General features: G+C 35.6%; 3 protein-coding genes across 6 annotated transcripts; all 3 read left to right on the top strand.

The window, feature by feature from the left end:
* On the top strand, window positions 1-5,580 carry LOC124175839 (serine/threonine-protein phosphatase 4 catalytic subunit). Its single transcript, XM_046556430.1, has 6 exons — window positions 1-151; window positions 758-933; window positions 1,780-1,932; window positions 2,132-2,383; window positions 3,133-3,371; window positions 3,802-5,580. The coding sequence occupies exons 2-6, from the start codon at window positions 784-786 to the stop codon at window positions 3,929-3,931; spliced, it is 924 nt and encodes a 307-aa protein (XP_046412386.1). The 5' UTR covers window positions 1-151; window positions 758-783; the 3' UTR covers window positions 3,932-5,580.
* Window positions 5,581-5,905: 325 nt separating this feature from the next.
* On the top strand, window positions 5,906-11,196 carry LOC124175836 (TBC1 domain family member whacked). Of its 3 annotated transcripts, XM_046556424.1 has the most exons (6): window positions 5,906-6,249; window positions 6,616-6,765; window positions 7,474-7,636; window positions 8,818-9,385; window positions 9,491-9,760; window positions 10,733-11,196. In XM_046556424.1, the coding sequence occupies exons 3-6, from the start codon at window positions 7,488-7,490 to the stop codon at window positions 10,847-10,849; spliced, it is 1,104 nt and encodes a 367-aa protein (XP_046412380.1). In that variant the 5' UTR covers window positions 5,906-6,249; window positions 6,616-6,765; window positions 7,474-7,487; the 3' UTR covers window positions 10,850-11,196. The 3 variants fall into 3 exon arrangements, with proteins under 3 accessions (XP_046412380.1, XP_046412381.1, XP_046412382.1); XM_046556425.1 differs by lacking the exon at window positions 6,616-6,765; XM_046556426.1 differs by lacking the exons at window positions 5,906-6,249; window positions 6,616-6,765 and adding an exon at window positions 6,816-7,136.
* Window positions 11,197-12,074: 878 nt separating this feature from the next.
* On the top strand, window positions 12,075-20,403 carry LOC124175824 (eukaryotic translation initiation factor 3 subunit C). 2 transcript variants are annotated; one of them, XM_046556396.1, is made up of 7 exons: window positions 12,075-12,228; window positions 12,442-12,547; window positions 12,686-12,818; window positions 12,894-13,169; window positions 13,298-13,398; window positions 15,106-17,044; window positions 20,144-20,403. In XM_046556396.1, exons 2-7 carry the CDS (start codon window positions 12,455-12,457, stop codon window positions 20,266-20,268), a joined length of 2,667 nt encoding a protein of 888 aa, XP_046412352.1. In that variant the 5' UTR covers window positions 12,075-12,228; window positions 12,442-12,454; the 3' UTR covers window positions 20,269-20,403. The 2 variants fall into 2 exon arrangements, with proteins under 2 accessions (XP_046412352.1, XP_046412353.1); XM_046556397.1 differs by having other exon boundaries at window positions 12,093-12,228; window positions 12,429-12,547.
* The last annotated feature ends 7,510 nt before the right edge of the window (window positions 20,404-27,913 follow it).

Here is a 27,913-nt window from a genome sequence, read left to right as displayed (position 1 = left end):
TTACTCTAGTCTCCCTGCAACGAACGACGCGCGCACCACGCAATGCATTGTCGGAAATAAATGGAGACCGGCAGGAGATTACGGTGAGAAAAGCCAGCTTCTTCGAGTGATTAGAGTCTCGTCGAAAAATAATCCGTTCCTCATCTAGACGGTAAGGGAATTAGTATTTTACAGTCTGTCCATGAGCTGCATGCTTGGCACTTAGTGCTTTTATTTCTCCGTGTTTTGCTCCGATATTACACTAAACACGCAGGTTCTCGTATATCCATCGTAATTAGTAGATTTATAAACTATTTTCACTTAGAAACTCAGTTTTTTTAACGAAATGCTCTTACCGTATCTTGGCTGCTATTTCACTCGTACTGTGAAACATCCTTCTATTTCATTATTTACCTAATCTTATTGCTGTTTCAAAAATCGCTCGATATCTTTACGCGACTTGTGTCCGTTCATATCTTCCTTGACTAACCTGCTTTTGCATTCGATGTAATCATAGTGCTTTACCTCAGGTCGTTTTCAGACCAAAAACCTCAATCTGCCTCACAATTTACCTAACCCAAACATATCTGCCTAAACTGGCCCGTCATGATTATTCAACAATTTAACTGAACTTGGAACACCGCGTTCAATATTTCAGGTTAGATTGCATCATTAGCTGCCTTTAGAGTATGCAAAGTTTGATCTTTTATAAACCAGAAATTTCAACAAAGTAAAAATGTCTATATAACATTTTATTTGTATTTTTATATGTTTACAGTTTAGGAGCAGTAAACTAACGGAGCAATGTCCGATTCCAGTGATTTGGATCGGCAAATTGAACAGCTGAAAAAATGCGAGATTATCAAAGAAGCCGAAGTTAAGGCTCTCTGTGCTAAAGCTAGGGAAATCCTGATCGAAGAAAGTAATGTGCAGCGAGTCGACTCACCCGTTACTGTAAGTTGGTCGTTGAACCCGTAAATGTGCCAATATTCGATGAATTCCAAAGTCACTATAAATGCGTGAAGTGTATCAGAAATCTGTTTGAAATTTCATTAATTTATTTTTTAAAGTGAAGACCACATTACTACAACAAGATTCTATTAGCCGTACGATTCTCAAAATGTATTTCACCTAAATATTGATGGCAGAATTAAGAACACAATTGTAGGCTGCATATTGGTCCTCAAATTCTACACAGAACACTCAACGTTTCTTTTCTCTTCTGAGGAGTTAAGAACACTAATTTCACGGGTTCCCTTGCAGTAAATATAAAAATCCACTGTTTTCTCTCAAACCCAGCCAATATTAGCTGTTCGTTTGATGACTTAATTTTTTTCATTATACAATTGTTAACCTTTAAGGAAAAAATCGCCAGAAAATTCTAATATTTCATGAATTACAGTTACAAAATGGAGATGTCATACACTTTGCAAGAGTTCGTAATTCCTATAATTGATATTAATCCTGATTTTCATAGAATTTGGCATGTACCTTCTTCTTATCATTTAAATTTTCCACATTTTGCAAAATTTTTTATCAATAGGCTGAAGAACATCAAAACGATTTTGCCTATTGAAAGTCAATCCTAGACTTTTCTGTAATTCCAACTCCTAAAAACCTATCGTTCTCCAGGATCTACTTCCCAGTCTAAAAATTGCTTCAAAAAAATGTCTCAGGCAGATTATTCACAAATTAACAAATTTTTTGTTGATGAATACAAAGTTTTACTTTTTCTTTTAATCTTTTGAATTGGTTAGCAATTCATTCCAACAAGATTAACCATAAATTTATATTTTTTAGGTTTGCGGTGATATACACGGACAATTTTATGATCTAAAAGAGTTGTTCAAAGTGGGTGGCGATGTTCCTGAAACGAACTACCTTTTCATGGGCGATTTTGTTGACAGGGGATTTTACAGTGTTGAAACATTCTTGCTTCTTCTTGCTTTAAAAGTACGATGGTATTCTTACAAGAAACTTCAGCTATATTGATTACACACTATACATTAAAAACTACTAAAAATAAGTATTAAATAAATGATATAATAAATATGTTAAGCGAAATATCAGAGTTAAAAATTTAACGAAAGTTATCCAGTGTACACAATTATGACTCTTTTTATTTTCAAATCGTGAATAACAATGTTTGCAGGTTCGCTATCCCGACAGAATAACCCTGATCCGTGGTAATCATGAATCGAGACAGATAACGCAGGTTTATGGTTTCTATGACGAATGCTTGCGCAAGTATGGAAGCATAACAGTGTGGCGATACTGCACAGAGATATTTGATTACCTGTCCCTGTCGGCAATAATCGATGGAAAGATATTCTGCGTTCACGGTGGTCTTTCGCCTAGTATTCAAACACTGGACCAAATTAGAACAATAGATAGGAAACAAGAGGTATGTTGTTTAATACGGATTATGCTTTATCTAAAAATTAGCGTCAATGCAAATTCGACAATTAAAAAAATATAAAAGTTAAGGAAGATGGTTAGCCACAAATCTACTTTTTCATCAATTTTATTACAAAATAATTATTTATTGAGCATTTATCAAATTACTATATTCAGAGCTAAGAAGAGCTCTTTGAAAAAACGAGAATAGAAAATACTGCAATCACCTATAAAGTACAGGTTACATATTGATGGTTTATTTCAATTAATTTGAAAATGGTTGAAAATCTAGTAGCTTCATTCAATCTCATTCCACCAAAGCTCATTTTATTCGGAAGACCATTTTCTACAAAGTCACTGAAATAAATTTTCTTTTTTCCTCATGTCGTTAAATTAGATATTCACGGATTGCGTCAGGTGAAAAAAATGTTTTAGTTAATTTGTAGGAATTAGTCTCCTGAATAAAATGAGCCATCATCGAGTGAAATCGAGCGAATCTACTAAGTTTTTAACCGATTTTGAAGTAACTCGAAACAACGCATCGATATTTAAGCTTTTGTTTATCATGTCAGTATTTTCTACTTTTGTATTTTTGAAGAGATTTTCTCACCATATGTATATAATATCTGCATAAATACTCTGAATACAATTATTTTGCAATAAAATTGATGAAAAGTATTCATTTATGGCTGACGAACTACCTTGAGATTTTGTCACCACCACGAATTCAATTCAATTCGTTCACAATAATTTCAGGTACCACACGACGGTCCAATGTGTGATTTGCTCTGGTCAGATCCTGAGGATACGCAAGGATGGGGCGTTTCTCCTCGAGGCGCTGGATATTTGTTTGGTAGCGACGTTGTTGCACAGTTCAACTCTGCTAATGACATAGACATGATTTGTCGAGCCCATCAATTAGTCATGGAAGGGTACAAGTGGCATTTTAATGAAACAGTCCTTACGGTTTGGTCAGCGCCAAACTATTGCTACAGGTAATTTTTCTTCTTATATAATTAACCATTGAGTCACTGTAATACCCTTCTATACAATTTAACAACAGTATTCAATCAAGAGTATCAAAATATTGGGAATGCGTTTTAAAAATATTTTCTCAGAGATAAATCTTATATTTCATAGAAGCTTCTGATGACAGGTATTCAATTTTTGTTGTCTGATATCACCTTACCACTTCAAACCTTTGACCTTACAATCAGCTTCATAGTCTACTACCTTGAAAATATCTGAAACGTAGCGTAATGCCAAAAGACACATTTCAATCATTTTCCTGATTGTCGAGATTTTATCGACACAAAAGTGCAACAGTAATACCACACTGAACCCGATACTCTAATAGACAGACAGATGGAATTTTTTTATTTCAATACTGATCAATTTTAAATGCTGCATTCTTACTTCATACAGATGTGGTAACGTAGCAGCGATATTAGAACTGAATGAACACCTCCAAAGAGATTTTACCATATTTGAAGCAGCACCGCAAGAGAGTCGAGGAATTCCGAGCAAGAAGCCTCAAGCTGATTACTTTCTGTGAGATTGACTTATTTGGCAAGCAACGTGCTGCACTGCAGTTAAACCTCGACTCGGAGTCAGTTCGTATCTTTACGTTGGCTGAAATTGTACTAATTTTGAATGCATCGGCTTAGTACGATGACACGGTCAAAGTTTAATTGTAAACAGCATCTAAGTGGAAGAAAAATAGTCTTAATTAAACCAATATGAAGTAATGTATTTCCGAGCAGATTTACCAATCTTGCGATTTCTAGTTCACCGTGTTATTCCGCATTGGATTTCACCGTTTTAAACAAATCTTGGCATTTGTTGTATCAAATTTGTCCTGTCCGTAAAGGGTTTTTCCATTTTGTAGCCAAAATGTCGTTAAATCTTGCGAAAGGAAACGATTATACGTTTGTTTTCGGATCAATGAGCCTTAATGCTTAAGTCAAAAGTCAGTCGAAGAGAAAAACTCGTTCAAAAATGTGCAATATTGTTTGCACCAATGATAGCAAACGCAAATAAAACAACATCCCTACTACGTAATAGAAATGATTATTAGCAAATTCGGATCACACACACTAAAGTCGTCAATAAGGTTGATGAAGTGAAAAGGTTGCATAAATATAGTGTTTCAATCAATTTACTCTGATGTTTTTCATCGAATTCTAATGTGTTTGTGCTCATTGTACTAGCTGTCCAAAATTCCACAAATTGTGTGAAAAACATTCCAGAAATTTCACATTCTAGTATACACTTACAATACACAAATGTAACTGTTGACAAACATCTGTTATATCGTACTTATATAAAAATACTTTTATTCACTCTGAGGATTACTTGAAGTAACATTTTTTCTAGGTTATTTAGAAATCTCTATGATGAAAAAATAATGCCATAAACATTAGAATCGGATTAAAAAAAACTCAGTTTTATGTTTTTTAACGTTCTAATTATAAAACTTTATCTTAAATTGTTGATATCTTAGCTTATGTTATTCGGTTTGTTCACATTGATTTCCATTACACAGATATTAATGGTCTTTCATACGCGTTTACCACAATTGGTGCACATAACATTGTTGGATATTTTTGAATGGTTTCTTATCTTCTGCGAACGTTTAATGCAGTCTCTACGGCCCATTCATCTGCAAAAGCACATGTGCTTGTGAAGTTATTGTGAGTTTACAATTTACAGCGAGGGATGCTTTTGGTCCAAAATCTATGATTCAATGTCCATTGTTATAGGATTTGATATTGAATAATAAATGCATTATATTAAGAATATCTACGTGAAAATATATTGATTGTGAATTCGATCAGACAGGATCATGCTGTATCTAAATTTGAAGCATTTAAATGGAATGTTAATGTGATTTTAAACTTTCACTCTCCGCATTACACCCAATTTACGTAATCGGTCACAAAGTTTGTACAAATCCAATATATTCCGGAAGGTCTGTTCAAATGGGTGATTTTAAAATTGCGTTACATACATACATAAATACATACTTTTCGAATAACAGTCGTTATGAGATCAATGAACCAAACTTGAAAGTCTGCCTAGCGATAAAATTGATTGTAATGTCAATTCCCCAGTCACATGTCAACTGATATTTCTTTTCAATATTGACTTATCCGTCATTGTAATAATACGCCTACCACTTCATTTAATAAACAGTAAAAGTAATTATCACTTTTTACGTACTGTCAAAGGGTATATTATTATCTGATGCTTGCTAGAGCCTGTTTTTTAATTCGTAAAATAGAGCTAATCGCGTTCTAGGTAGTAACTATTTTTTACCGACTATTGTAGACTTATTTTAAACTAGTTTGTACGTAACAGTGGTACAATAAAATTAAGGAATAATTTTTACAATTACTTGGTTCTTTTCGTTGTGGTCATAATCCTACGATTATTATTAATGCTATTATTAATAATGTAAATATACGGACATTTGTACGTCTTTTTCTGTGAAAGTTATAATCTAATATTATTCTTTTGAGAAAATTCTTCTCAAATACGAATGAAAAAATTTGGACGAGGGATAAAAAAAAATTTGTCCAAAGATAAAGTGAAAATAAAATCATAATTGTTGTTTTCAATTATACAATGTGTCAAGTGGGTGGATGTTAATTATCTGCCAATAACTCTCGAGAAAAAAAATTGTGAGACAAGTAAAACATAAGAGAATTACTTAAATAAGTAATTTTATATTACTTTTTTTGACCGAGTAATTTTTTTATCGCCATCGCAGTGAGATCTGATAATCGAGAAGTGTGTGCAGGCCATACAAAAGTTACTCGGTCGGTAAGATTAAGTTTTAGATCTACGACGAAATTCCAGTAGCTAGCCGGTGTAAGTAATAAATTTCCACAATATACTTCGACCACGTATTACAGCAGCTTATCGTCATACTCATACCGTCATTGGAATTTGCGTTACAATCCATTGTATGATCGTTATAATCGACCATGTTAAAATTACCCGTGCATTCGGTATTGTGTGAAGATAAAAAATTTCCCGTCTACTTCTCGAGTGACAATCTAACCGCGAACTTATGTCGATTCGATTTCAAGAATTCAATCGATAAAATAATTGTATAAATAATAAATTACACCGTGACATCATCGTCGAGTTAAATTCCCAAGTTCGCACACACGTCGAATTTAAGCATCACAATACTAACCAAGCAAAAAACATTTACGAATAATAAATTTTCAGGTTAATTCAACGCAACCCTGGTAATAACTTAGACCGTAGGTAATAAATTCGCAACTCGTCTAGTCAGCGATGAAAAGTTATATCGCATTGTGCTGTGATGTTCGCGTGTTTCTGCAAATGTGAATGATTTTAGTGAAAATCACCGACGGGGCAAGTATATTCAATATTTTTAATTTATTAACGGTGATGAAGCAGAAAGTAAGAGGCGGAAAACGGGGAAAAATAAAAATCGTTCGCATACGCGTGTTCGGTGTTGGTAAATACAGCGGATCCGTACGCACAAACACGACGGCGACTGTCAAATTAAGGCGGTTCCTTTGCTTTGTCCATCTACATTAATGTCTGTGATGTGGAAACGGTTATTTATTTGGTGAATTGCGTGATTTCCTAGCAGTTCTTCAACCGAGTTAAATATCGTTAATTGATTTCTTGCCTATGTTTATTATCATCCGTGATAAGGTACTTAATCTGTGATAGCTGCAGGTTGCACCACCTACATTCATCAGCTGCAACGAAATAAGGTGTTTTCATTCCCCCATTTTTTGCTGCATACTTAAATTCGGTCTTATATCCGCATGTTCGTCTTTTATGAACGAACTCCGTGACTCGTCATAACAGCAACAAATGTTGTAGAGCTGAATCCTTTCTGCTTTTCTGTGGAGTCTTGAAATTGAATATTATATGGTGTTAATATCGAGCAGACGAATTTGAATTTCAATGTTCGATAAGAGCAGCGGTAGACCTTGAATATCAGTTTGCTAGATATTGGAAAGTTCTTTTGCGAGCATGAATAATTTGTTTCATCATTCACTAGGCTTACTACTTTCGCTTTTTTTATATCCAGCCATTTATATTCAGGCTAAAAAGATGCTATGGCTGCCTCGGGATCACGGGAAAATGAGGAGGACCTAAACGGAGACTCGGGGTCCGAAGCGAGCAGCATCTTCCAGTCTGGATCTGTTATTTCAACTGTACCTGACAGGCATGGCTTTCTGGGAGGAGCGCAGTATAGTCCTGAACCGTAAGATTGACACTCAATAATCCGCAAAAATTCAATCAATTTCATTCTCCTCTTACCACTAATTTTGTTAATATTAAAATTGGTGGAAATATTCTTGTTATGCTGACATAAGTTTGGTTATTATTACGATGCTTACATGATTGAGAGTGGGGGAAGTCCCTATTACGAAACAGGATAAGATAAACTGATTGTTAGTTCAATATTGCATAAAAAGAATGATTAATCCCGATAACCGCCACTTCATACAGTAAATAAAGGTGGCTTATGATCCATCTCACAGAGTTCTCCTCAGACTTACTTTTTTCATATCCTGGTGAAACTTATCCTCAAGCTAGATGATCAAATTACCAGTTGTGATATTGATACGGACAATAAATTCTCGCTGTATCCTAGAAAAAACTGCCCTGTGATGTAAATTTATATCTTATAGAATTTGGCTTCTCACTGTGATCATTTTTTATTTGCAAAAAATCGTTTAAAGTATAATTTTTCCTTCAAATATTCATTTTGAAGGAAAAAGACACTAACCGAACACGTTTACTTAAATTTAATTGATTATTCTTTTTTACACTTATCACAGAATTTCTCCAGTGGTGTCAAATATTTTGCATTTATTTTTCAAAGCAAGCAATAAACAGTCTTTTAACAGGTTGTATAGCAACCGGGAATTCTTGGAAAGCCAGGAATTAAAGTGCCTTGAAAAGACAAGAATTATACAGGAATTTTCCGCAGCAACTGGGAATTTGCAATTAAATTGCTGTTTCTACATTCACCTGCAGAAAAACGAATTTATAAATTAATATTTCTTCGGAATATCGCTGTAATTTAAAAATTTTTAAAACATAGAAAGTAGAAACATATAAAAGTCAAAATGTAGATTGGTTGGAGTATAGAGAATATGATGGTGTTCAGTGTTAATCATATCATGACAACACACAAGCGCCATAGAAATCATTATATACGAATATACGGGAGAAAACATATTTGAAAAAAATAATCAGAAATATACGGAAATTATACGGGAATTATTTATTCTGATATCACTGGACATCCTGTTCAAAAATCTGCTCAGAACTTGAACCTTTACTTCCTTCTATAGCCTTGTAAATCGAAATGTGAAGTGTATATCATCAGATATTCAATAACTGCCTAATAACTACTGATTATTATTTTTCGAACAGAAGACAGATTGTGCCGCCAGAGGTAATACTTCGAAGGGAGCGAAAATGGCTACGAATGTTGGGAAAATGGAACAACTTTATGTCAGCAAACTATCGCAAAGTCAGAGAGAGATGTCGGAAGGGAATACCACCATCTGTGAGGCCACGTGCATGGCTCTACCTCTGCGGAGGAAAACTGCTGATGGATGAAAACCCGCACTTATATGCAGAGCTGATTGCCAGACCTGGAGATCCAAAGTACATTGAAGATATACGGAAGGATCTTCACCGGCAGTTTCCTCAGCATGAAATGTTTGTTGAGAATGCACCTGGCCAACAAGAATTGTTCCAAGTTCTCAAGGCCTACTCCATTCTCAACAGCAAAGTCGGCTACTGTCAAGCTCAGGCACCCATCGCAGCATTTTTACTCATGCATATGCCCGCTGTACAGGCCTTTTGGTGTCTCGTCGCGGTCTGCGACAAGTATTTAGTGGGTTACTACAGTCAAGGCATGGAAACACTGCAGCGTGACGGAGACATTTTGTTTGCACTTCTAAAGAGGGTGTCTCCAGTTGCTTACAAACATTTGGTCAGTCAGATATTTGTTACACACATTAGTTATAATCCTGGTTTTTCCGTTTTTCTGGTTGTAAACTGCGAAATTCTCATGGATGCTTGTCGCTTGTTATTACAGAAGAAACAGAAGATGGAGCCAATTTTGTACATGACTGAATGGTTTCTATGCGTTTATACGCGAACATTACCCTGGGAGAGCATTTTGCGTGTTTGGGACATGTTTCTTTGCGAAGGAGTAAAGATTATCTTCAAAGTTGGACTAGTTTTGCTCAAGGGTTGTCTGGGCCGCTCGACTCTCACCAAACACTGTCCAACCATGTATGAAACTCTTCAACAATTGAGGAATCCTCCTCACCAGCTCATGGAGGAGGAGATGCTCGTGAATCAGGTAACATTTTGACACTATTCCGCAGATTATGTCATTAAAGGCATGGCCACTTGAGCACTATCGATTAAAATCTTTGTAGAGACTCAGTGCTTTTTTGTTACCAAAATTCCGACTTTGTCACTCTAGCCATTTTGACAAATTCAATGGCGATGTTAGGTTGAAAAAAGCTAGCACCGTCACAAATAAAAAATGAAGATAAAAATAAAATAAAAATGGTATATTTAATTGCTAATTAGTTGCTTAACCTTTGGGCTGCAGCTTGGCCAGTATACAGATCCGTTTCAGCAATTACGCGATCAGTATTTACTTCTAGAATTAGTTACTCTGTAAAACTACTGCGTGATTTTGTTACTTGCGTGCATTTGGCCGAAAACCATTACTAGTGTGATAAAAATACGGAACAAAAGATATTTCGCGTAATTTCGTATGTTTATCATACTAGGGGTGGCTTTCGGCCAACGTCAGGTGAGTTACGAACTCATGCCATCGATTTTGACAAAGCAACTAATTCTAAAAGTAAATACCGATCGCGATATTGCTCACATAAAGAATATTGTGTAATTTCATATTTTCACTACACCAGGGGTAGTTATCCAAGCTGGGAGTTGATAATTTCACATGTATTTCTTCGTGAAATTCAAGCAACTAAATAGTAGCTAAACATACCATTTTTATTTTATTTTCATTTTCATTTTTTACTCATGTTAATGCCAATTTTTTTCAACCTAGTATCGCCATCCATTCTGCTAAAACGACTGATGCAAGAAAGTCAAAATTTTGGCAAGAAATTAGCAATAAAAGAGCACTACATCTCTACATAGATTTTAATCGATTGTCCTGAAGTGGCAGTGTCACCTTTAGAGACACTCACAAATAGGGTAATGAAATGAGTTTCTTACAAGTAAAAATTCATTCGGAATGGAAAGAACACTTATTGTTAGTATATGATATCCATATTTCACTCCAATACAGATTCATAGACTGAAATTGAGTGAAGAAGACTTTGAATATGAGCACCAGAGGCAAGTGGTTCGTAGAAAATCGAAAGACCAAGCACCTCCGCAGCCTACGATGAACGGAACTGACTGATTGAAAAAAGAAAGCATGAAAATGGAATCAACAGCTATCAAGAAAAGCTCTTGAACATATTCCCTGAAATACGATGTGCCTTTTCCACAAGTATATCATATAGGTATGCATGTATATGTAATGCACAGAGTATGAAGTCTGTTCATCATAGTTAATTGAAATATTAATTCATATTATTATTATTATGTTATTAATTATTATTATGTTATTAATTATTATAATCTATGTTGAAGAATGAAAACACGGTGTTTTATGCACATTCCCGCAGTAGATAAATTACATACTTAGTACCTTTGTTCTATTCACATTGTTATTACGATTGTTGATAATACAAAACAAGCACAATATTTTTGTTATAGCTATATCATATTATTTAATATAAAAACAAAGTATTATATTGTGCTGTATCATCATTATATTATTATTATTATTATTATTATTATTAAACTATATGCTCCATTGTCAATATTTATGTACAAAAAAATGCGAAACAAAACTTGTATACCGTACTGTATTTTTAAATGAATCGTATCTTATACGAATATATCACAATAAAAAAATTCGACTTATTAGTAACGAGTGAATAATCAATGCAACATTTTAGGACCCGAGATACTGAGTCGAAAATTCTTTGAGAATAAATTCACTCATGTTATCATCTCTACATATGTCGCGAGCACACTTTAGGTATGTATGTATTTGGTTGCAGAGACTTCACCATCGTCGAGTCGGTGTACAGTATTTACATAGTTTTTAGTAATCCTTATTCTATGTATTTCATACATGTAAATGTAACAATGTATGTTGGCGAAAGACCCACTGGGAAAAACCGCGTAACAATCGCCTTTGCAACAGCTTGTTAAAAAATCCGCTAGGTGGTGTACACTGTCTGACAATTTGACATGATCCGAAATTTCAATGACGTATTCGCGTCTATGTATATCTATTTTATTACAGGTTACAATTGTCGACGCCAAGCTTATTTCGTTGCAATCACGGTCTTACATACAGGTCTGGCAACGAAGGTAGTGGGGGTGGTTGATTTCACGGCCGGTTATTTATCTCACTTTGTGGCCGCCAGGCCGGCGTTGTGATCGAGAGATGGATAATCAACGCGTGCGCAATGCATCGCCATCCTAATAATAATATTATTATTGGCACATTTTCATCCGTACCATCCCTACCCCACGTACATCCCGAGATAGCAGCGCTGCGACATGGCTATTTCAAACACTAAAAACTACGGACAAAAAGAGAACCACGCCGCTCTGTAGAAAATTGAGCTTCGTTGCCAGACCTGTATGTAAGATCGTGGTTGCGATCGGCCTCTTTACATTGAACGGCTACCCGTAAGGGGATTTCTTCGCAGGCGATCACAGGTAAATTGATTAACGAGTTATTACGGTCTGTATAATAAAGAAAAGACTTCCTCTGTAGGATGATCACATTTCTCCTAAATATTACGGCCCCCAATTGTGACTAGGACTTAAAATCAGGCCAAAGCAGTCTATTTTACTGTGCCATGTGTTTGACAACTCATTTGTAAGCCGTGCAAATCAGCAGTGATACATTTGTACAGTTTAATTTCACAGATTCAGTCTAATCATGAGCCGATTTTTCGCCACCGGATCGGACTCCGAGTCTGACAGCTCGTCTGAGGAGGAACAGATTCAGAGGCCCACAGGGGCAGTTTATACGGTATTTTTCAACCTTGCCTTAATCTAACCTTAAATCACGTTGAAGTTCGCTACCGTTATGTGACACAAACAGACTTCGATTGTCTGGTTTTGGTTATCACGCATCTCACCTTTGTAAACGAATAAATTTTCTTTACAGTTCAGTGATGATGAGGAAGAAACAAAGCGTGTTGTGCGCTCAACAAAAGAGAAGCGTTATGAGGAAATCACAAATCTGATTAAACTGATTAGAAATTACAAAAAAATCAAGGATATGAGCAGCATGCTCACAAGTAAGTATTAGTATTACGCGACCTTATGGTTCGGGATTGTATGGAATAAATTAACGCTGGTGTTGTGGGTTCTAGGTTTCGAACAGTTGACGCGAGCTTATGCAAAGGCACTGCCAGTTATTGCCAAGGAGGAAAATGGCCAGACGCCACATTTTTACTTACGATGTTTAGTCGAGTTGGAGAATTTTATTACTGATGTTTGGGAAGATCGTAAGAATATGTCTAAAAATAATTCCAAATCACTCACCTCTTTACGCCAGAAGATACGGAAATATATCAAGGACTTTGAGGAGGATATTACCAAGTTCAAAGAGAATCCTGACCAGGAAGATGAAGATGAGGAAGAAAAAGGTGCAGTGTCGATTATCAGAGTTGAATATTACAGTGTTAACGCAGAGAAATATGTAGATATAATCTAGTTACCTCAACTAAAGCAAGTTAATGTTACATATTATTAAATATTTAACATGATCACATAGCTGAAGAGGCTGAGGAGTCGGATGGAGAAGAAGATCGTGCCAACGCCTTCAAGAAAGCTAGTTCAGCAGAAGCAAATGCTCCTGATGTTTCGAAATTCAAGGTTTGAACGTGGTTACATTATTGTATTAATTGAGCTCGTTAGTTGGCCAAAATTGATACTTTTTATCAATTTTGTTATGAATTAGTCGTTCATTTAGCATTTATCAAATTTTCATTATATTTGTAGGGTTTGATCGTGGTCACGTTACCGCATTAATTAAGACCGTTGGTTGGTCGAAAATCAATACGTTACAATAATTTTATTATGAAATAGTCGTTCATCGAGTCTATCAAATCATAATATTTGTAAGCTACGAAGATTTCTTTAAAAATAGAATATACTTCAATTATGAACAAAAGCATAAGTATCCATGCTTTCTAAAAGGCATTGAAATGTTTAAAAATCTCGTAGATTCGTTTGATTTCATTCTAGAACCAATAATTTCATTTAGAAAACTATTGTCTGCAAAGTTACTGAAGTACTTTTTTTTTTTTGTTATCATGCTGGCATCATTAAATATTTAGTTACATAATATTGCACTAGCAGTATTCATCATCAACTAATGGCAATATTGAATTAACTAGTTAAAAAAAATTATCTGGCTTAGTGACAGTGTAGAAAATAATCTTCTGATTAAAATGTAACAATGTATTGTGACATCGAAAAATTTACTAGAGTTCTATTTATTTAGAAGCAGTTTGAAATAAAACAGCCATATCTAATCTTATGTTTAGAATTCCAGTATTTTCTATTCTGGCATTTTGAAAGAGATCTTTGGAATATAACAATTTGATTAATACGCAATGTACGACTATCTTTAAGGGATCATCACAGTGTGATCCTCCGAAATATCACTGATTTTCGCGATTTTTTTTTTATGGTTAGGATAAACTAATCGGTTTGATTTTTTTTTTGCACATCAAGGCAGTGATGAAGAATATAAAATGATTTTTTCTAAGTTGATTTATTTATTGTTCAATATTGTTTTAAATTATTGAAAAGTCCGATTCAAAAAAAAGGTCCTGCATGGTGTCCAGGATTGCGGTCTTAATCCTGATCTGAAACAAAAATTGCAAAAAGATTATTAATCTGTATGAAAGCCGCTATCGTGCTATGGACGCTTTTTTTTTTTTTTAATTTGACAAAATGGCGGCGGTTTGAACAAAACGTATCGAATTTAGTTTTTTTTTTTTACGGTTTTTCGTAAAAAAAAAATTGAAAGATTTAAAAAAAAAAAAGCTTCCATAGCACGATAGAGAATGACGTAAAGAATGTTCTGTCAAAATTGCAAATGGATAGCTTGAAAACTCTTCCTTTGAGAGTGGACACCATTCCGAGAAAAACGCGTTTAAAGATTGAAGTTAGAAAATTGTAGATATATCGTTTAATTACGATCAATCGGCGATGCCAGGTCCATACAATATTCCTTCTGCTTCCTTAAATTGTTCATTTCCTGCAGGAACGTACACGCGCAGGTAGGAACAAGACAAAAGGAATAACAGTTGAACGGGGAGACAAACGCGGTATATGTCACATTCCCTTTCTCTAAGAAATGCTGTAGTGACTGAAATAATTCGAATTTCGTTAAAAAATTTGAGAGAATGTTTATAATAGTGTATACTATCCGATAGTGCAAAAAAAAAAAAAAGATTTTTTGAAAATTTCACACTGATGATCCCTTAAATAAAATTGAAAAAAGGGTCGATTTTTTGCCTCACAACTACTTCAATGTCTTTTATTGTTTTCATGACTTTTTTCCGTTTGTAGAAAGGTCCAACGATCGACGGTGAGGAAGCCAGCGACAGCGACGAAGATTGGGGAAGTGATTCTGACAGTGATAGCACATCAAGCGATGACGATGGCCAGTACACAAACATTCGCGAAAGATTCATAAAGAAAACAACAGACAAAGATGATGACGAAGATAAGGCAAAGAAGAAAGAACAACGCAAAGAGCGCAAAGACAAAGAGAGAAAGAAGAGACGTGATGAAGACGACGGCGAGGGTGAATGGGAGACTGTTAAAGGAGGTGTGGCAATACCGTCAGAAAAGCCTAAAATGTTCGCCAAGGATGCTGAGATAAATGTGCAGGCCGTGTTGAAGAAACTAACTGAGGTGATAGCTGCACGCGGTAAAAAGCGAACAGACAGAAGAGAGCAGATCGAACTACTTCATGAGCTGCAGTCGATTGCTGAAACTCATAATCTCGGGCCAGCCGTCGCCGTCAAGATAAAGTTTTCTATAATCTCTTCAATATTTGATTATAACCCAAAAGTTTCCGATGCGATGAAACCTGAATACTGGTCAAAGCTTCTTGAGCGCATATCGGAGATGTTAGACATGCTTCTGAGCACTCCAGATATGGTAATCGCAGAAACAGTCTCTGAAGACTCAGAGGAATACGAAACACCGCCGTACAAGCTGCATGGTTGCGTGCTGACTCTGGTCGAGAGATTGGACGAGGAGTTCACCAAGCTGCTTAAAGAGTGCGATCCGCACAGCAACGAATACGTCGAGCGACTGAAGGACGAAAAACGCGTATCAACGATTATAGACAAGGTGCAGGAGTATCTGGAGAGGCAGAGCGTAGTATCAGAATTGTGTCGGATTTACCTTCGCAAGATCGAACATCTTTACTACAAGTTTGATCCGACTGTGCTGAAACAGAAGGATGGCGAAATTGCTTCCAATGTCGTAACGTCGGTCCAAGTTATGGAAAAATTGTGCAAATTTGTCTATGCAAAAGATGGTACAGATCGTTTGCGGACCAGAGCTATTCTTTCGCATATTTACCATCATGCGCTTCATGACAATTGGTTCCAAGCTCGAGATCTGATACTGATGTCCCATTTGCAAGAAACCATTCAGCATTCAGATCCGGCTACGCAAATACTGTACAACAGAACGATGGCTCATCTTGGGCTTTGTGCGTTTAGACATGCAAACATCAAAGATGCTCATAATTGTTTGGTTGACTTGATGATGACTGGTAAAGTTAAAGAGCTCCTCGCTCAAGGCTTGCTGCCGCAGCGGCAACACGAACGAAGCAAAGAACAGGAGAAGATTGAGAAGCAACGTCAAATGCCGTTCCACATGCATATCAATCTCGAATTGCTGGAATGCGTTTACCTCGTGTCTGCTATGCTTATTGAAATTCCTTACATGGCTGCGCACGAATTTGACGCCAGACGAAGAATGATCTCTAAAACGTTTTACCAACAATTGCGATCTAGTGAGAGACAGTCTTTGGTCGGTCCGCCAGAATCGATGAGGGAACATGTTGTTGCCGCTGCGAAAGCAATGCGGAACGGAAACTGGGCTGCCTGTAACAATTTTATCATCAATGAGAAAATGAACGCCAAGGTTTGGGATCTTTTCTATCAAACCGATAAGGTTCGGGCCATGTTGACAAGGCTGATACAGGAGGAAGCGCTGCGAACTTATTTGTTCACTTACTCGCATGTTTATGACTCGATTTCAATGCCCACACTGGCAGAGATGTTCCAGTTGAAGCGCCCCGTAGTTCACTCGATTATCAGTAAGATGATAATTAATGAAGAATTGATGGCATCGCTCGATGACCCGACGGAGACAGTTGTGATGCATCGCAGTGAACCCAGCCGTTTGCAATCCCTGGCGTTGCAGCTCACTGACAAAGTCAACAATTTCGTTGATTCTAATGACAGGATATTCGAATTGAAGCAAGGTAATATCTTCGTATTTATCAGATTATTTGTATCTATGAATAAAAATTTGTATTCATTATATTACACTGTTGGCATTGAGAAGAAATCGAAAGTTGGAAAATGGGAAAAGACTGTTTAAAGAATTTCCAGCAATGTTATTTGTATCAATGATGGTAAACACAAATGATAGAACTATTCGACCATGTAAAAGAAATGAATCTGAACCAATCTCACTAACACAAGTTAAGTTCTTAACAGTTTGAGAAAGGATTTTATAATCAGAACGTACAAAATGCACAATCTCGTCTGTTGTCGAGCCAATTCCAAAGTTTTGTTCATCAGAGATTGAATAAAAACGTTTTACAAATGGTTATCATCAGAGTGGACAAAAACAGATTTGTATAAGTATGCTGAAAGAAATGTTTGTCAATAATTACAGTTGCAGGTTGTAATTATACTATAGTAACAAGTTTTTTAATCTTTGTTCAGCAAAGTTGTAGGGATCTGATTAGCGATAAAGATGAGCCCAAATCGTTAGAATCAGATAAAAAATAACACCAAAAATTGATCGTTTTAAACATTCCAATAATAAAATATTTTCTCAATTTGTTGACATTTTAGTTGGTGTTGTTCGAATTTGCTCGCATCCACTGTGACATAGTAGGAATATTATTTCATTCGCGTTTGCCGTCATTGGCACAAATAACATTACTGCGGATTTTTGTTCTTTTCCCAACTTTTGATTCAGACGGCTCAGCTGAGTTATTGTTAAGAATGTAATGAGATGTACAGTAAAGTCAAAATAGTAACAAATCAAAAACGTAAGAAAGCAAGGGTTTCAAAAGGGCAAGTAAAGCCAATCAAGTTAAATCTAAATAAAAAATATACTTGTGATTCGTAAACGGTATATTGTGTTACTAGTCCAGAAAGTAGGTGATCTCCGGTGAGTGTGAAATTTGCAGCTTGAGCCAAAACGAGCGCTGTAATCACACGAATCATATTTTATTCATCCGTACGTGTGACGATATTTTTTCCAATACCTGTGAAGCAAAGTTTGATTTGAGAAGGAACAAAGGTGTCATTGACAGGGCGTGAAATTGCGGTTCGGTAACTTACGTTTAAGGCGGTGTCCTAGTCGATTTCGGCGTTGATGTACATATTCAAATATGGAAGTCTGCGTATCTCAAACGCGAAGAAGGGCTTTTTTAAGCCCCATTCCACTTGCAATTCTGAACAAAAACAAAACGTTTTCATTCGATGCAGAAATAAAGATGTATTGAAGTGTTTTTGTTCAGAATTGCGTATAAAATGGTGCTATTAGCCGTTTTTTGCGTTTGAGATACGTAGACTTTGGTACATGGAGATATATACGTCAATATCGAAATCGACTGGGGCACCCCCTTAATGACACAGTGCATAAAATTAAATTATTTGAAAATGCGTTGGCACCAAAGAAAGCCTTAGCGTGAAACTGAGCATTTCAGTTGTACTCCTGCGCCAACATTGTTTTACCGTACTGTTTGGAAATAGGGCACTTGACGTAGTCTCCACAAGCGTTGAAAATCAAACTTTTCAAGCAGGTGTCGGAAAACAATCTTTAAATTTCAACTGTGAACAACTCGTTATTGACAGTCTCAGACTAATCATTTTATTTTACTTTTTTCAATGAAAAATTCAATATAGTGTCTTCTATTCTAATGAAAAGTAACGTATTTCACCCGTTAACAAATTCCCTACAAATTGGCTGGGAAAGTATTTTTTCCGAGCTCGTCAGTTCGCAACAAAAATCCGATAACGTACAATCGTTATAATTTACGGATGATAAAATTATGATTCAGTTGAAAATAAATTATTGACATCAACAGTCTAATTCAGAAAATTTGTGCAGAAGTTATTTACAAATAGAATGAGCTATTGTTCGTCTAATTGTAAGTCAAACGCGAAATATAATTTTTTTACTAAAAAAAATTCTATCACGTGAGCTTTTCTAGTTATATGTAAGTAGATTAGCTACAGCGATATTGGAGAATATTGTTCCTTCACTTTTTTGATCTAACTGTGTCCCAAGATTTAGGACTATGAGGCATTCTATGACATCTCGATCACGATTCTACGTCAATGTCTCCGATTGGCATTATAATTTTTTGTATGATAATACATGACGAAAAACGCAAACACAATTTTTTTCAGAATCTTTTGATCTGGCATATCTAAAGTATGATTTGAAAACTTGAAAAAAATCCACTTTCGAAAATTTTTAATAATTCAGAAAAGTCTTAAAAAATATAAAAAAATTTTTGATACCTATTAGAAGATGAAAATTTCATAACTTCAGAAGATAAATCAGAAAAAAAAATTATTATTATTCGATTGCATTTTTTTTTTTGCAAAAACGAACATAAAAGCTCATTATAATGAGCTTTAATGTTCATTCTTATGTCAAAAATGCAATCCAATAATAATAATTTTTTGTTCTTTAATTTTTCTTATTTATCTTTTGAAGTTATGAAATCTTCATCTTCTGATAAATGTTGAAAATTTTGTTGTATTTTCCTGAAGTTTTTCAGATTTTAGAAAGTGAATTTTTTCTTTCAGTTTTTAAATCATACTTCAGATACACTGGGTCGAAAAGTTCTGAAAAAATTGCGACTGCGTTTTTTATATACTGTTATGGAAAAAATTGTAAAGTTCATATGAGAAATCGACGTAGAATCTTGATCGAAATGTCATGAAATGCACCCTGTACATCGTATTGACGTGTCGCTGCCTTTTATGCAAACATGTCGGAAAATTGAAATCATTCGATCGTTGCGTATCTTCTTATACCGAATTATTATTCTATACTACCATATATACAGAATTAATCGTCCGAGACATAGAATCTGTTCACTCTCTCTTGAGTACTATTTTTTCACTTGGAATCCAACTAAGAGTGAAAGTTTCTAGGTTCACAAATTATTCCTGTTGAAAGTACTATTTGTACTCTAAATTTCATATGTGATTAAGGAATCAGTCGCGTCATTACAGTTTATGCGAAAAATTCTGCAGAATACTAAGATGTATTAGTGATTTAGACACTCTGGCCGATTCATCTTTAAAGTGCTCGATTCATGTTACAGGAAACTTCTTCTCAAGAAGCGGTAATCAAGGGAACTTCCGTGATCGTCAGAATTACAATCGCCAAGGTCAAGATTGGGGTCGCCAAAGGCGCGATCGCAATCGTGAAGATAATCGCAATTATTAAATTACTATTCCACCATACAGAGCTACATATTAAATACACATACAATAATTGCCTCGGTTGAAACTTCGCTGTACATTCATAGTTTCTGATGTGGTATAAAATCATTACGACGATAAAAAATCTTGGCTTATTTCATTTTGAATTTGAATGCATCGTTTCGATTTTCAAATGCGCATTTGTTGTTAGATTCAGGTGTTGGAAAATTATTATATTTTTTGCTGTGCGTTCTAAAATACGTATTCATATTTCTCATGGTATGTTAAGTACCTATGAAGTATTTTTGAATAATTTCAACTCATTAGATAATCGATGAATTCTTTATTTACGTATTTTCAACCACTTTTCTTTACAACAATGTTATGTGACTGAAGATATTTATCTGAGAAGTAACTTGGATAAAGTTTGGACTGAGACTTGATACGGTATATTATTTGTAAGTAAATCAATTTTTTGATATTAGGAGTTTGCTCACGTAATACAGATGATCGTCAAATATTTTCAGTCATCCATTCCCCCTTACTGTATCTTTTCCACGAATATTTTTTTTTGTACAGTCACAAACTCAACATTCGGCTCAATAATCTTGGTTCAAAAAGTTCAAATTACAAGTAATTTCACATATTAAATTCTTCGGGTATACATATGGATAAATTATAAAACCTTGTAGATTTATTAATGCAATGTCTTCTCATTCTAGACATGTACCATGTGATTATATCGTGAAAACTGAGACATCCGGTCGTGAGTGAAACGTTATGTTGCACTTTTTAGTAAGATTGTCGTTGGGATAAACGGTAAAAAATGTTTGCCTTAATATGTACTTATGGTAGTAAAACAGAATTACTCATATCAATACAGGATGGCGACAGACTGGGAAAACCAAGAATAGTCAGAAAAATTCGTCAATCCGGAAAAGTTGGGTAAAAGTTGGAGAATCACGTATTTTCGTCGCGAAAAATGTATTTTTTCTCGTTTTTCCTCTCAATCAATTGAATTAGAATTTCCAATTGTGCGCTGTAAATTCGGTAAAACTTGCTCTTAGAAATAATGTTCTATTATCATGTCCTCCCTCCTTTGGCACACAATTTAAGGCGCCGTTGGTCCTAAAGAGTGGTTAAAATATTGTAAGTTTGGTAGCAAAAGTTCAGGGACTACTGAAATTCGGAAAAATTGAAGAATCTTAGCACCTCTGCTGTAGTATTTGGTGTAATCGGAGCGATTTGAATTCGATTTATTAAATAACAGAATCATTCAAAGAAGTAGAGCCCTATAGAAATCCTCATCTCTGATTGGATTTGACGGCGCGCTACGAGCCATAATTTTTGTCTAAAGAAAAAATAAAAAAAAAAATAGATTTCAGGTATTAGAATTCTCTACAAGTTTGATAATAGACATTTTTTCGATATATATCACGAGAAAGGACAACGCAGCAAAAAACAGGTTTCAAACTCGTCATTTTTTACTTCTTCGTTCAATATCTCAACAACAATCAACGGTAGGTGAAAAATTCATATAACCTAAATTGTAGGGCGTCAAAAAAGCAACAAAAAAAGTATATAATCGCAATTTTCGTATCACGACGAAGCACCGAGTTATCGTAAAAAAAAAAAAATTTAACCCTTTTTTTCAAGATGGCGGAGAAAGCTCATATGAAATCTTGGTCGAAAATTTCAAGTTAAGCTTTTCTAAGCTACCTCTACATAATATAGGAAATCAGCTTTCTCGGTTCATTTGCATTTATTTGCTTTTTTTCGGATATAATGACCGTACTAACTTCGAAATAATTAGCATTGAGCTGCATTTTGATATAATTTCTGATATTGTTATCACAAATAACACACTAAAAATTACAATCGATTGGTCACTAAGAATCTTTCAAACGATGCCTAAATGCAATAAAAAAACCAGTTTTTTGTAGTTTTTCTAACCCGTCAGTCCTATTGTAAAAAAGGTACACTGGAACCTCGTTCGAATACAGTAGTCCAGGGAGCTTGTGTTGATAATTCTTTACAGAATTACGCCATTTTTCATGTTTTTATGCATTCCAATACCTGCTTGAGCTAAACTCATGCAGATTAAGAATCTTTTTGGTTTTTTTGTCTGAGATGACAATAAAACGCGGAATCGTGGGAACCATGAAGCAATTTTCTTTTAATATCGGAGATAGCGCTTATTTATAATCCTTTTTTCAATAGAAAATTTTTAAAACGTCCTTCAAATATGCGTAAATACGTAAAAAAAGAGAACAGTACAGCTTCCTTTCAGAAAAGTTGTAAAAATAGTATAAAAATTTCTCTTTGAATAGAAGACTCCCCTAATCGAACACTGGAATGCCTCGTTCGACATTGGATGCATATTCTAGTATCATGTACAATTAACTTATACGTGTAAAACGAATGTTTTTTATATTTGGCTCTCTGTGAAAAACTGTAACTCGTTGTATTGACTAACAATTCAATTCGTTTTTGTATAACATAAGTTCTTTTTGATTACTTCCAGTCAGTCTAGTTTATTTTCTACTTTTAAATTGGTTTCACAATATCACGGTGAAAAGTTTATCGTAGGATCAAAGAAGAAAAAGAATTTCAACGTTTACGGCGTTCAAAAAATATCGAACTTGAGCGTCAGTACCATTAACGGCAATCAGTAATGAATACTGCAAATCTTACTGTTAGTCGTGTGATAGATGCGAAAATATAAAGATTAATTTCAAAGACCAGAACTTAACCAATTGTTTTCATTTGGAGCAAGCAGTGCTATAATGTGAAAATTTCTTTTGTAGTCAAGAATGGCGGTTGTCAATAAGGTTTCAAATGAGGTGGTTAATTAAAGAAATTCTTTTAATGACTGTTGTGTTGATGAGATTATTTCGCAAGAATTGAGCAGAAAAGATTAGAAGCCATACGAAACGACTTAAAATACGCTAACCGCATCCATAATTCTACTTGAAATCAGTTAAAAGGATTTCGAGTCATACAAAATTCTGCGAAATTGACAGAAAACGTTTGAAATTATCATTGTGTAGCTTATTCCATGGTAACCAGCCTGATCGCGCACTAAAACTCGAAATTTCTAATTCCTATATTAGTATTTTTATTTTGTGCTATAGTTTTCAATTAATAAAAATAATCCACAATTTAAAATTTTTTAGCACAATTCGTGTTCACGTCACAAATTTACAAAAAAATGTATGAAATATAATAATACATATATATACATTTATTTTACTTATTATACACGGGTTGAAACCCTTTTATGAAGATATATTGATCGAAAAATTGTAACAAGTGGCTTAGAAGACAAACGTGTAACAAAGGTTCTTCAACAAAATACAATGATACAATCATGGACGGTAACAATGCATCCCTCGCAAACCGCTGTAATGCAGCTATAGATGTTGGAATAAGGATGAGCCATTGCGCATTATTGTTTGCCAAGTAAACTTCACGGTCAACATTACTGTACGGTGATTTAAGTCACCCTTACGTACAGCGCTGTGCCTAGCCCTTTGAGCGTTAGGGGCAGGCTAAGGGAAACCGCGTTTTTCAATAGAAATATACGTATGTATGGGGAATTCCATACGAACCCAATTAACGTCTGACCCTTACCGTTTTTTATTTCGATAAAAATTTTGTCTGCATTTGTCTCCACTCTGAAACGGTATCCTCAATTTTTTCACATTTTTTATTCAACTGATTAATTATTCATTAATATTTAGAGTGATTTGGAAAAAGACCTTTTTAGAATTCTCGACAAATTCTCAAAAACTATTTTTTATTCCAAATATTTCATGACTGTGCTCATCATGGGTCGATTATTTTAAATATTTTTTTTCAACACTTGATTTTTTTGATCATCTAGAAGATGGTTTAAATGGTCCGAAACCGAAAAATGCTCAAAAATTCTATTTTTTAGTTAGAACATTTCTAGACCAGTTCCATTATGAACCGATTTTTGCATACTTTTTTATTACATTCAACTTTTTTCCCAACTTCATAATGAAACTGGTATAGTGTGTGTTTGGAGCAAAAAATAAACTTTATTTCTGGTGTTGGTATGACGATTGAGACTGGAGGTACATTGTATTAAAGGGTGAAAGAACTGGTCTCTAAAAGAAAGCACTGAGCTCTCAAATCCACAGAGAGAACTGGTCTCTCAATGAGAGCACTGGGCTTTCAAACTAAATGAAATTGAACAGAAATAAGGTAACTAAATGAAAATAACATAAATTATCTGGGTTGAACTCACAGTTGAAAGGGAAAGAAAACCTCGTAATTGAAAACAAGGGTAATCAAAAAAGATACCCGAGATTGAATAGAATGGTAAACGCCGATAGCAAATCTAGTGTAGCTCCAGATCGTACAACCACAATCGCTGACCACCGAACACAGAATGTGATCTGAGCTGTGTTTCGACGTTCAAAAGCCGGATTACCGATTGTTGTCGTGCGATCGATGTTGGTGATCGTTAGAGCGTTATTATAGTCGAGCGGTCGGCTGGTTTCTAATACATGTATTCAGAAACAAAGGCCTTGACATGGACTGAGTTTGCTTCTAAATCCGAACATACAGAAATGTTGAAATGTTCTTAGTGAAAAATAGAAGTTTCGCGAATTTTTGGGAATTTTGATCAAAATCATTAAGTGTGTTAAAATTTTTTTTTTAATCGGCCTGTTACGTCCCAGCCGATAATCATGGCTGCACCCTCTCTGTATCGTAACCTACCAACGTGCAATTATTATAAGAGAGCACGCATACTCGTACCATAGCCTTTAAGAACCATATAGATATAGATTTAGTTATCGTCTTGGTGTGCAACGGTCTGGCACCGACAATCGTTCATGTATCATTTTCATTTCTTTATTTTATATCTTCAATTTCAATTCAGGCTCGCGAACTCTCACTGACCAAACTTAAGGAACGTGAGAGAAGAAGAGACGAGCAGTTCGCCAAGTATCATTCTTAAAATTCAAATTTGCATTCTTGGAACTATCTTGTCAGCATTGCACCGATTGGCCTATTCAAGACCAATCGTCTTGCACTGACGTATCCAAAGACCAATCAGGAGTCTCTTCTAGACCTCTCACTATTCAAGATCCTTTTCGAATTAGACAGTTGCAAATTAGAATCACTTCAGACATCAAAAGGAACGCAACCGATTTAGACTTCGAAACCATTGCGCACCTCGAAACCAAAAAAACGTCATAGACCAGTCTGCTATAGAACGCTTATATTCAGAAACTTCAAACTTTGTGCACTAATCAAGTGAATCACAATAAAAAACCCATATCTCGAAAACCAATATAAAGACCATATCATTATTAATAAAGGTGTATTTTAAACTAAAGTGTGTCGATCGAATTATTCAAATCACGCGTCGTGATAGCTGGCACAACCCGCAAGTTCCAGATCGAAACAGGTTGAATAAAAGATTTCTCTCGATGTTCGTCCCAGAACGTAACACTTTTATCGTGAATCCTAGTGAGAACGGTATTTTAAGGACGAACCCTTACATGAACCATTAGGTCGGATGGAAATGTAATGCGTCTTTTCAATTGGGACACCCTGTATATATTGTATGTATTATTTATATTTTATTTCATCTATATTGTAGCGTGGCATTATTGACGCGCGTTACAAACAGCTCCCCGAACCCTAGGCGGAACGCAGAAATAGGGATTTCGCGGTAGTAATCAATAGCAATTTCAAAAGAGAGCGCCAGGACGAGGGTCACGTATCTGAAACTCCGAGTGGGGACATTTTATGGGCCAAAAAATAAGATATTTCAGGATTTTTGTTATTTTTGTTTCGAGTACATGCGACATCAGACATGGGATCGACGGCAAAGTCGACAGCGTCTTGTGATAACGGTAGCGGAGAATTCTGATGAAGTAGTGACAGGAGCGAGGCTACACCGCGAGCGAAAGGCCTTACGCGAGGCTACGGAAAGATTGCCAACGAAGAGCTCTGAGGCGAACGATATTCCCGTTGTTGGCTAGCGAGTCGTAGCCTTCCCGCAGAACACCAGCCTCGGGAAGCTGTCACCATGCCACTGCCGAATGATGGAGCGCCGTCAAGCCCGAGAGCCAATCAGCGTTTCGCGACAGCGGAAATCAACGTTAGCGATAAGCTAGACTTTCAGAATTTCGTAATCCGAAACCCAACAAGATCTGGGGAACCTTTCGCGACTGATAGCGCCTATATTCGAATTTCAGCTTCGCGTAGCGAAGCTCTTCACTTGAGTCCTGTCGTTATTCGAGTTGAGGATAAAAATTTAGAAGTCGAGTCTAGAAACGTATTAGTGGAATAGAGTTTGTTGCGTTTGCTATTGAACTGAACTGAAGTTCGAAAATTGACTTGGAGGATTCTTGGTGTAGCTGCGAAGCAGTAAGCGCTATTAATTCCTAGCGAAGCAATTTCGAGATTGATTTAGATCGGCGCACCGATTGACCATTTTTTAATTGCGTTACTAGGATACTCGAAATTCTATGTAAATCTAGAGTAGTCACAGTTTTGAATATAGTCATTTCGCTTTTAAATTGCATGCAGCCAAATTCCGCTCCACGGGGTCTTGTGACGCTAGCGTGTTTGAAAGTCTCATCGCTGGTGTAGGTCACGTATCACTGTGTGCGAGCGATCGGATAAGTTGTATGTTGGTCGCACATTTCGCAAAAATAGAGTTTCGGATGCATCGCGATTAGTCGCCTTAAGTTAAAGTTATCAACTTGAAAATTATTTTTGATTTCAGATATTAAGTAATTTGTGATTAAATTAGCTCCTTGGTTTAGTACAGAACAATCGCGGTTAGCGCGTTCGAGTCATCTCTTGTTTTCGAGTTTTGGCAATTTTGTTTATTATTGAGAGTGCGACTAGCGCAATTAGATGTAAGATTTATTGGATATTTTTCATTTTCATTATCGCAAAGAGCGAACTGAGTGTTTTGTTTTTTCTTTTGTATCGCATTGATTGCAGAATATATTGGTTAATTCTCTTTTTCTAGAATTGCGTAGCGTATCGAGTGTCTGTGCCTTCTCGCCACTAAACTTCCCCTCCCCTCTCCACGCTACTAAGCTCGCGTGAAGCTGGCCCCCCACTTGCTAAAAAGAATTTGGAAAAATCATAGATCAAAGAACTAGTTGTGAGCTTTGGAATGCTGCAAACTGCGATTTTGAAACTCCTTTCTGTTGCGAGAAAATCAATTTTGAAAAGTGGGGGGGAGGGCTTACCGGAAAGTATCCCCCGAATAAAAAAAAATTTATTATTTTTATTCGTGAGAATTGGGAGTTCCTAATATACGTTGGAAACAATGCCGTAGAAACAACTCGTATGGATATGTACACGCCCTATCACGACGGGAACAAAAAAAAAGTCAAAATTATGAGTACTAGCATGTTGCGTGATTCAAGAGCTTTTAAATACCACTGGTAACAATTTTTGATTTTCAACCCTTGGTGATAAACCAAAAAAAAAAAATCGCCTTAATATTCATCGCAGCGAATTCATTTTTTATGGCAATATGTGCAGCGATTTAGGAACTAACAGGATATGCAAAATTATGCATATAAATATGCCCCCCACTTCCCCATTTTTCAAAATTGATTTTTTCACAGAAAAACGAGCTCAAAAATCGCAGTTTGCGACATTGC

This window comes from Neodiprion fabricii, chromosome 2 (assembly GCF_021155785.1).
Source record: "Neodiprion fabricii isolate iyNeoFabr1 chromosome 2, iyNeoFabr1.1, whole genome shotgun sequence".
Lineage (NCBI taxonomy): Eukaryota > Metazoa > Arthropoda > Insecta > Hymenoptera > Diprionidae > Neodiprion > Neodiprion fabricii.
The sequence above is the reverse complement of the archived record's forward strand: the minus strand, read 5'-3'. Positions and strand labels throughout refer to the sequence as shown.

Excerpts from the sequence above, each read along its gene's own strand:
- LOC124175839 (XM_046556430.1), top strand. The coding sequence starts at position 784 with ATGTCCGATTCCAGTGATTTGGATCGGCAAATTGAACAGCTGAAAAAA. Across the intron at positions 934-1,779 it reads GAGTCGACTCACCCGTTACT|GTTTGCGGTGATATACACGG; the intron begins GTAAGTTGGTCG and ends TATATTTTTTAG. Across the intron at positions 1,933-2,131 it reads TGCTTCTTCTTGCTTTAAAA|GTTCGCTATCCCGACAGAAT; the intron begins GTACGATGGTAT and ends CAATGTTTGCAG.
- LOC124175836 (XM_046556425.1), top strand. The coding sequence starts at position 7,488 with ATGGCTGCCTCGGGATCACGGGAAAATGAGGAGGACCTAAACGGAGAC. Across the intron at positions 9,386-9,490 it reads CAGTTGCTTACAAACATTTG|AAGAAACAGAAGATGGAGCC; the intron begins GTCAGTCAGATA and ends TTGTTATTACAG. Across the intron at positions 9,761-10,732 it reads AGGAGATGCTCGTGAATCAG|ATTCATAGACTGAAATTGAG; the intron begins GTAACATTTTGA and ends ACTCCAATACAG.
- LOC124175824 (XM_046556396.1), top strand. The coding sequence starts at position 12,455 with ATGAGCCGATTTTTCGCCACCGGATCGGACTCCGAGTCTGACAGCTCG. Across the intron at positions 13,170-13,297 it reads TGAAGATGAGGAAGAAAAAG|CTGAAGAGGCTGAGGAGTCG; the intron begins GTGCAGTGTCGA and ends ATGATCACATAG. Across the intron at positions 17,045-20,143 it reads GATATTCGAATTGAAGCAAG|GAAACTTCTTCTCAAGAAGC; the intron begins GTAATATCTTCG and ends TTCATGTTACAG.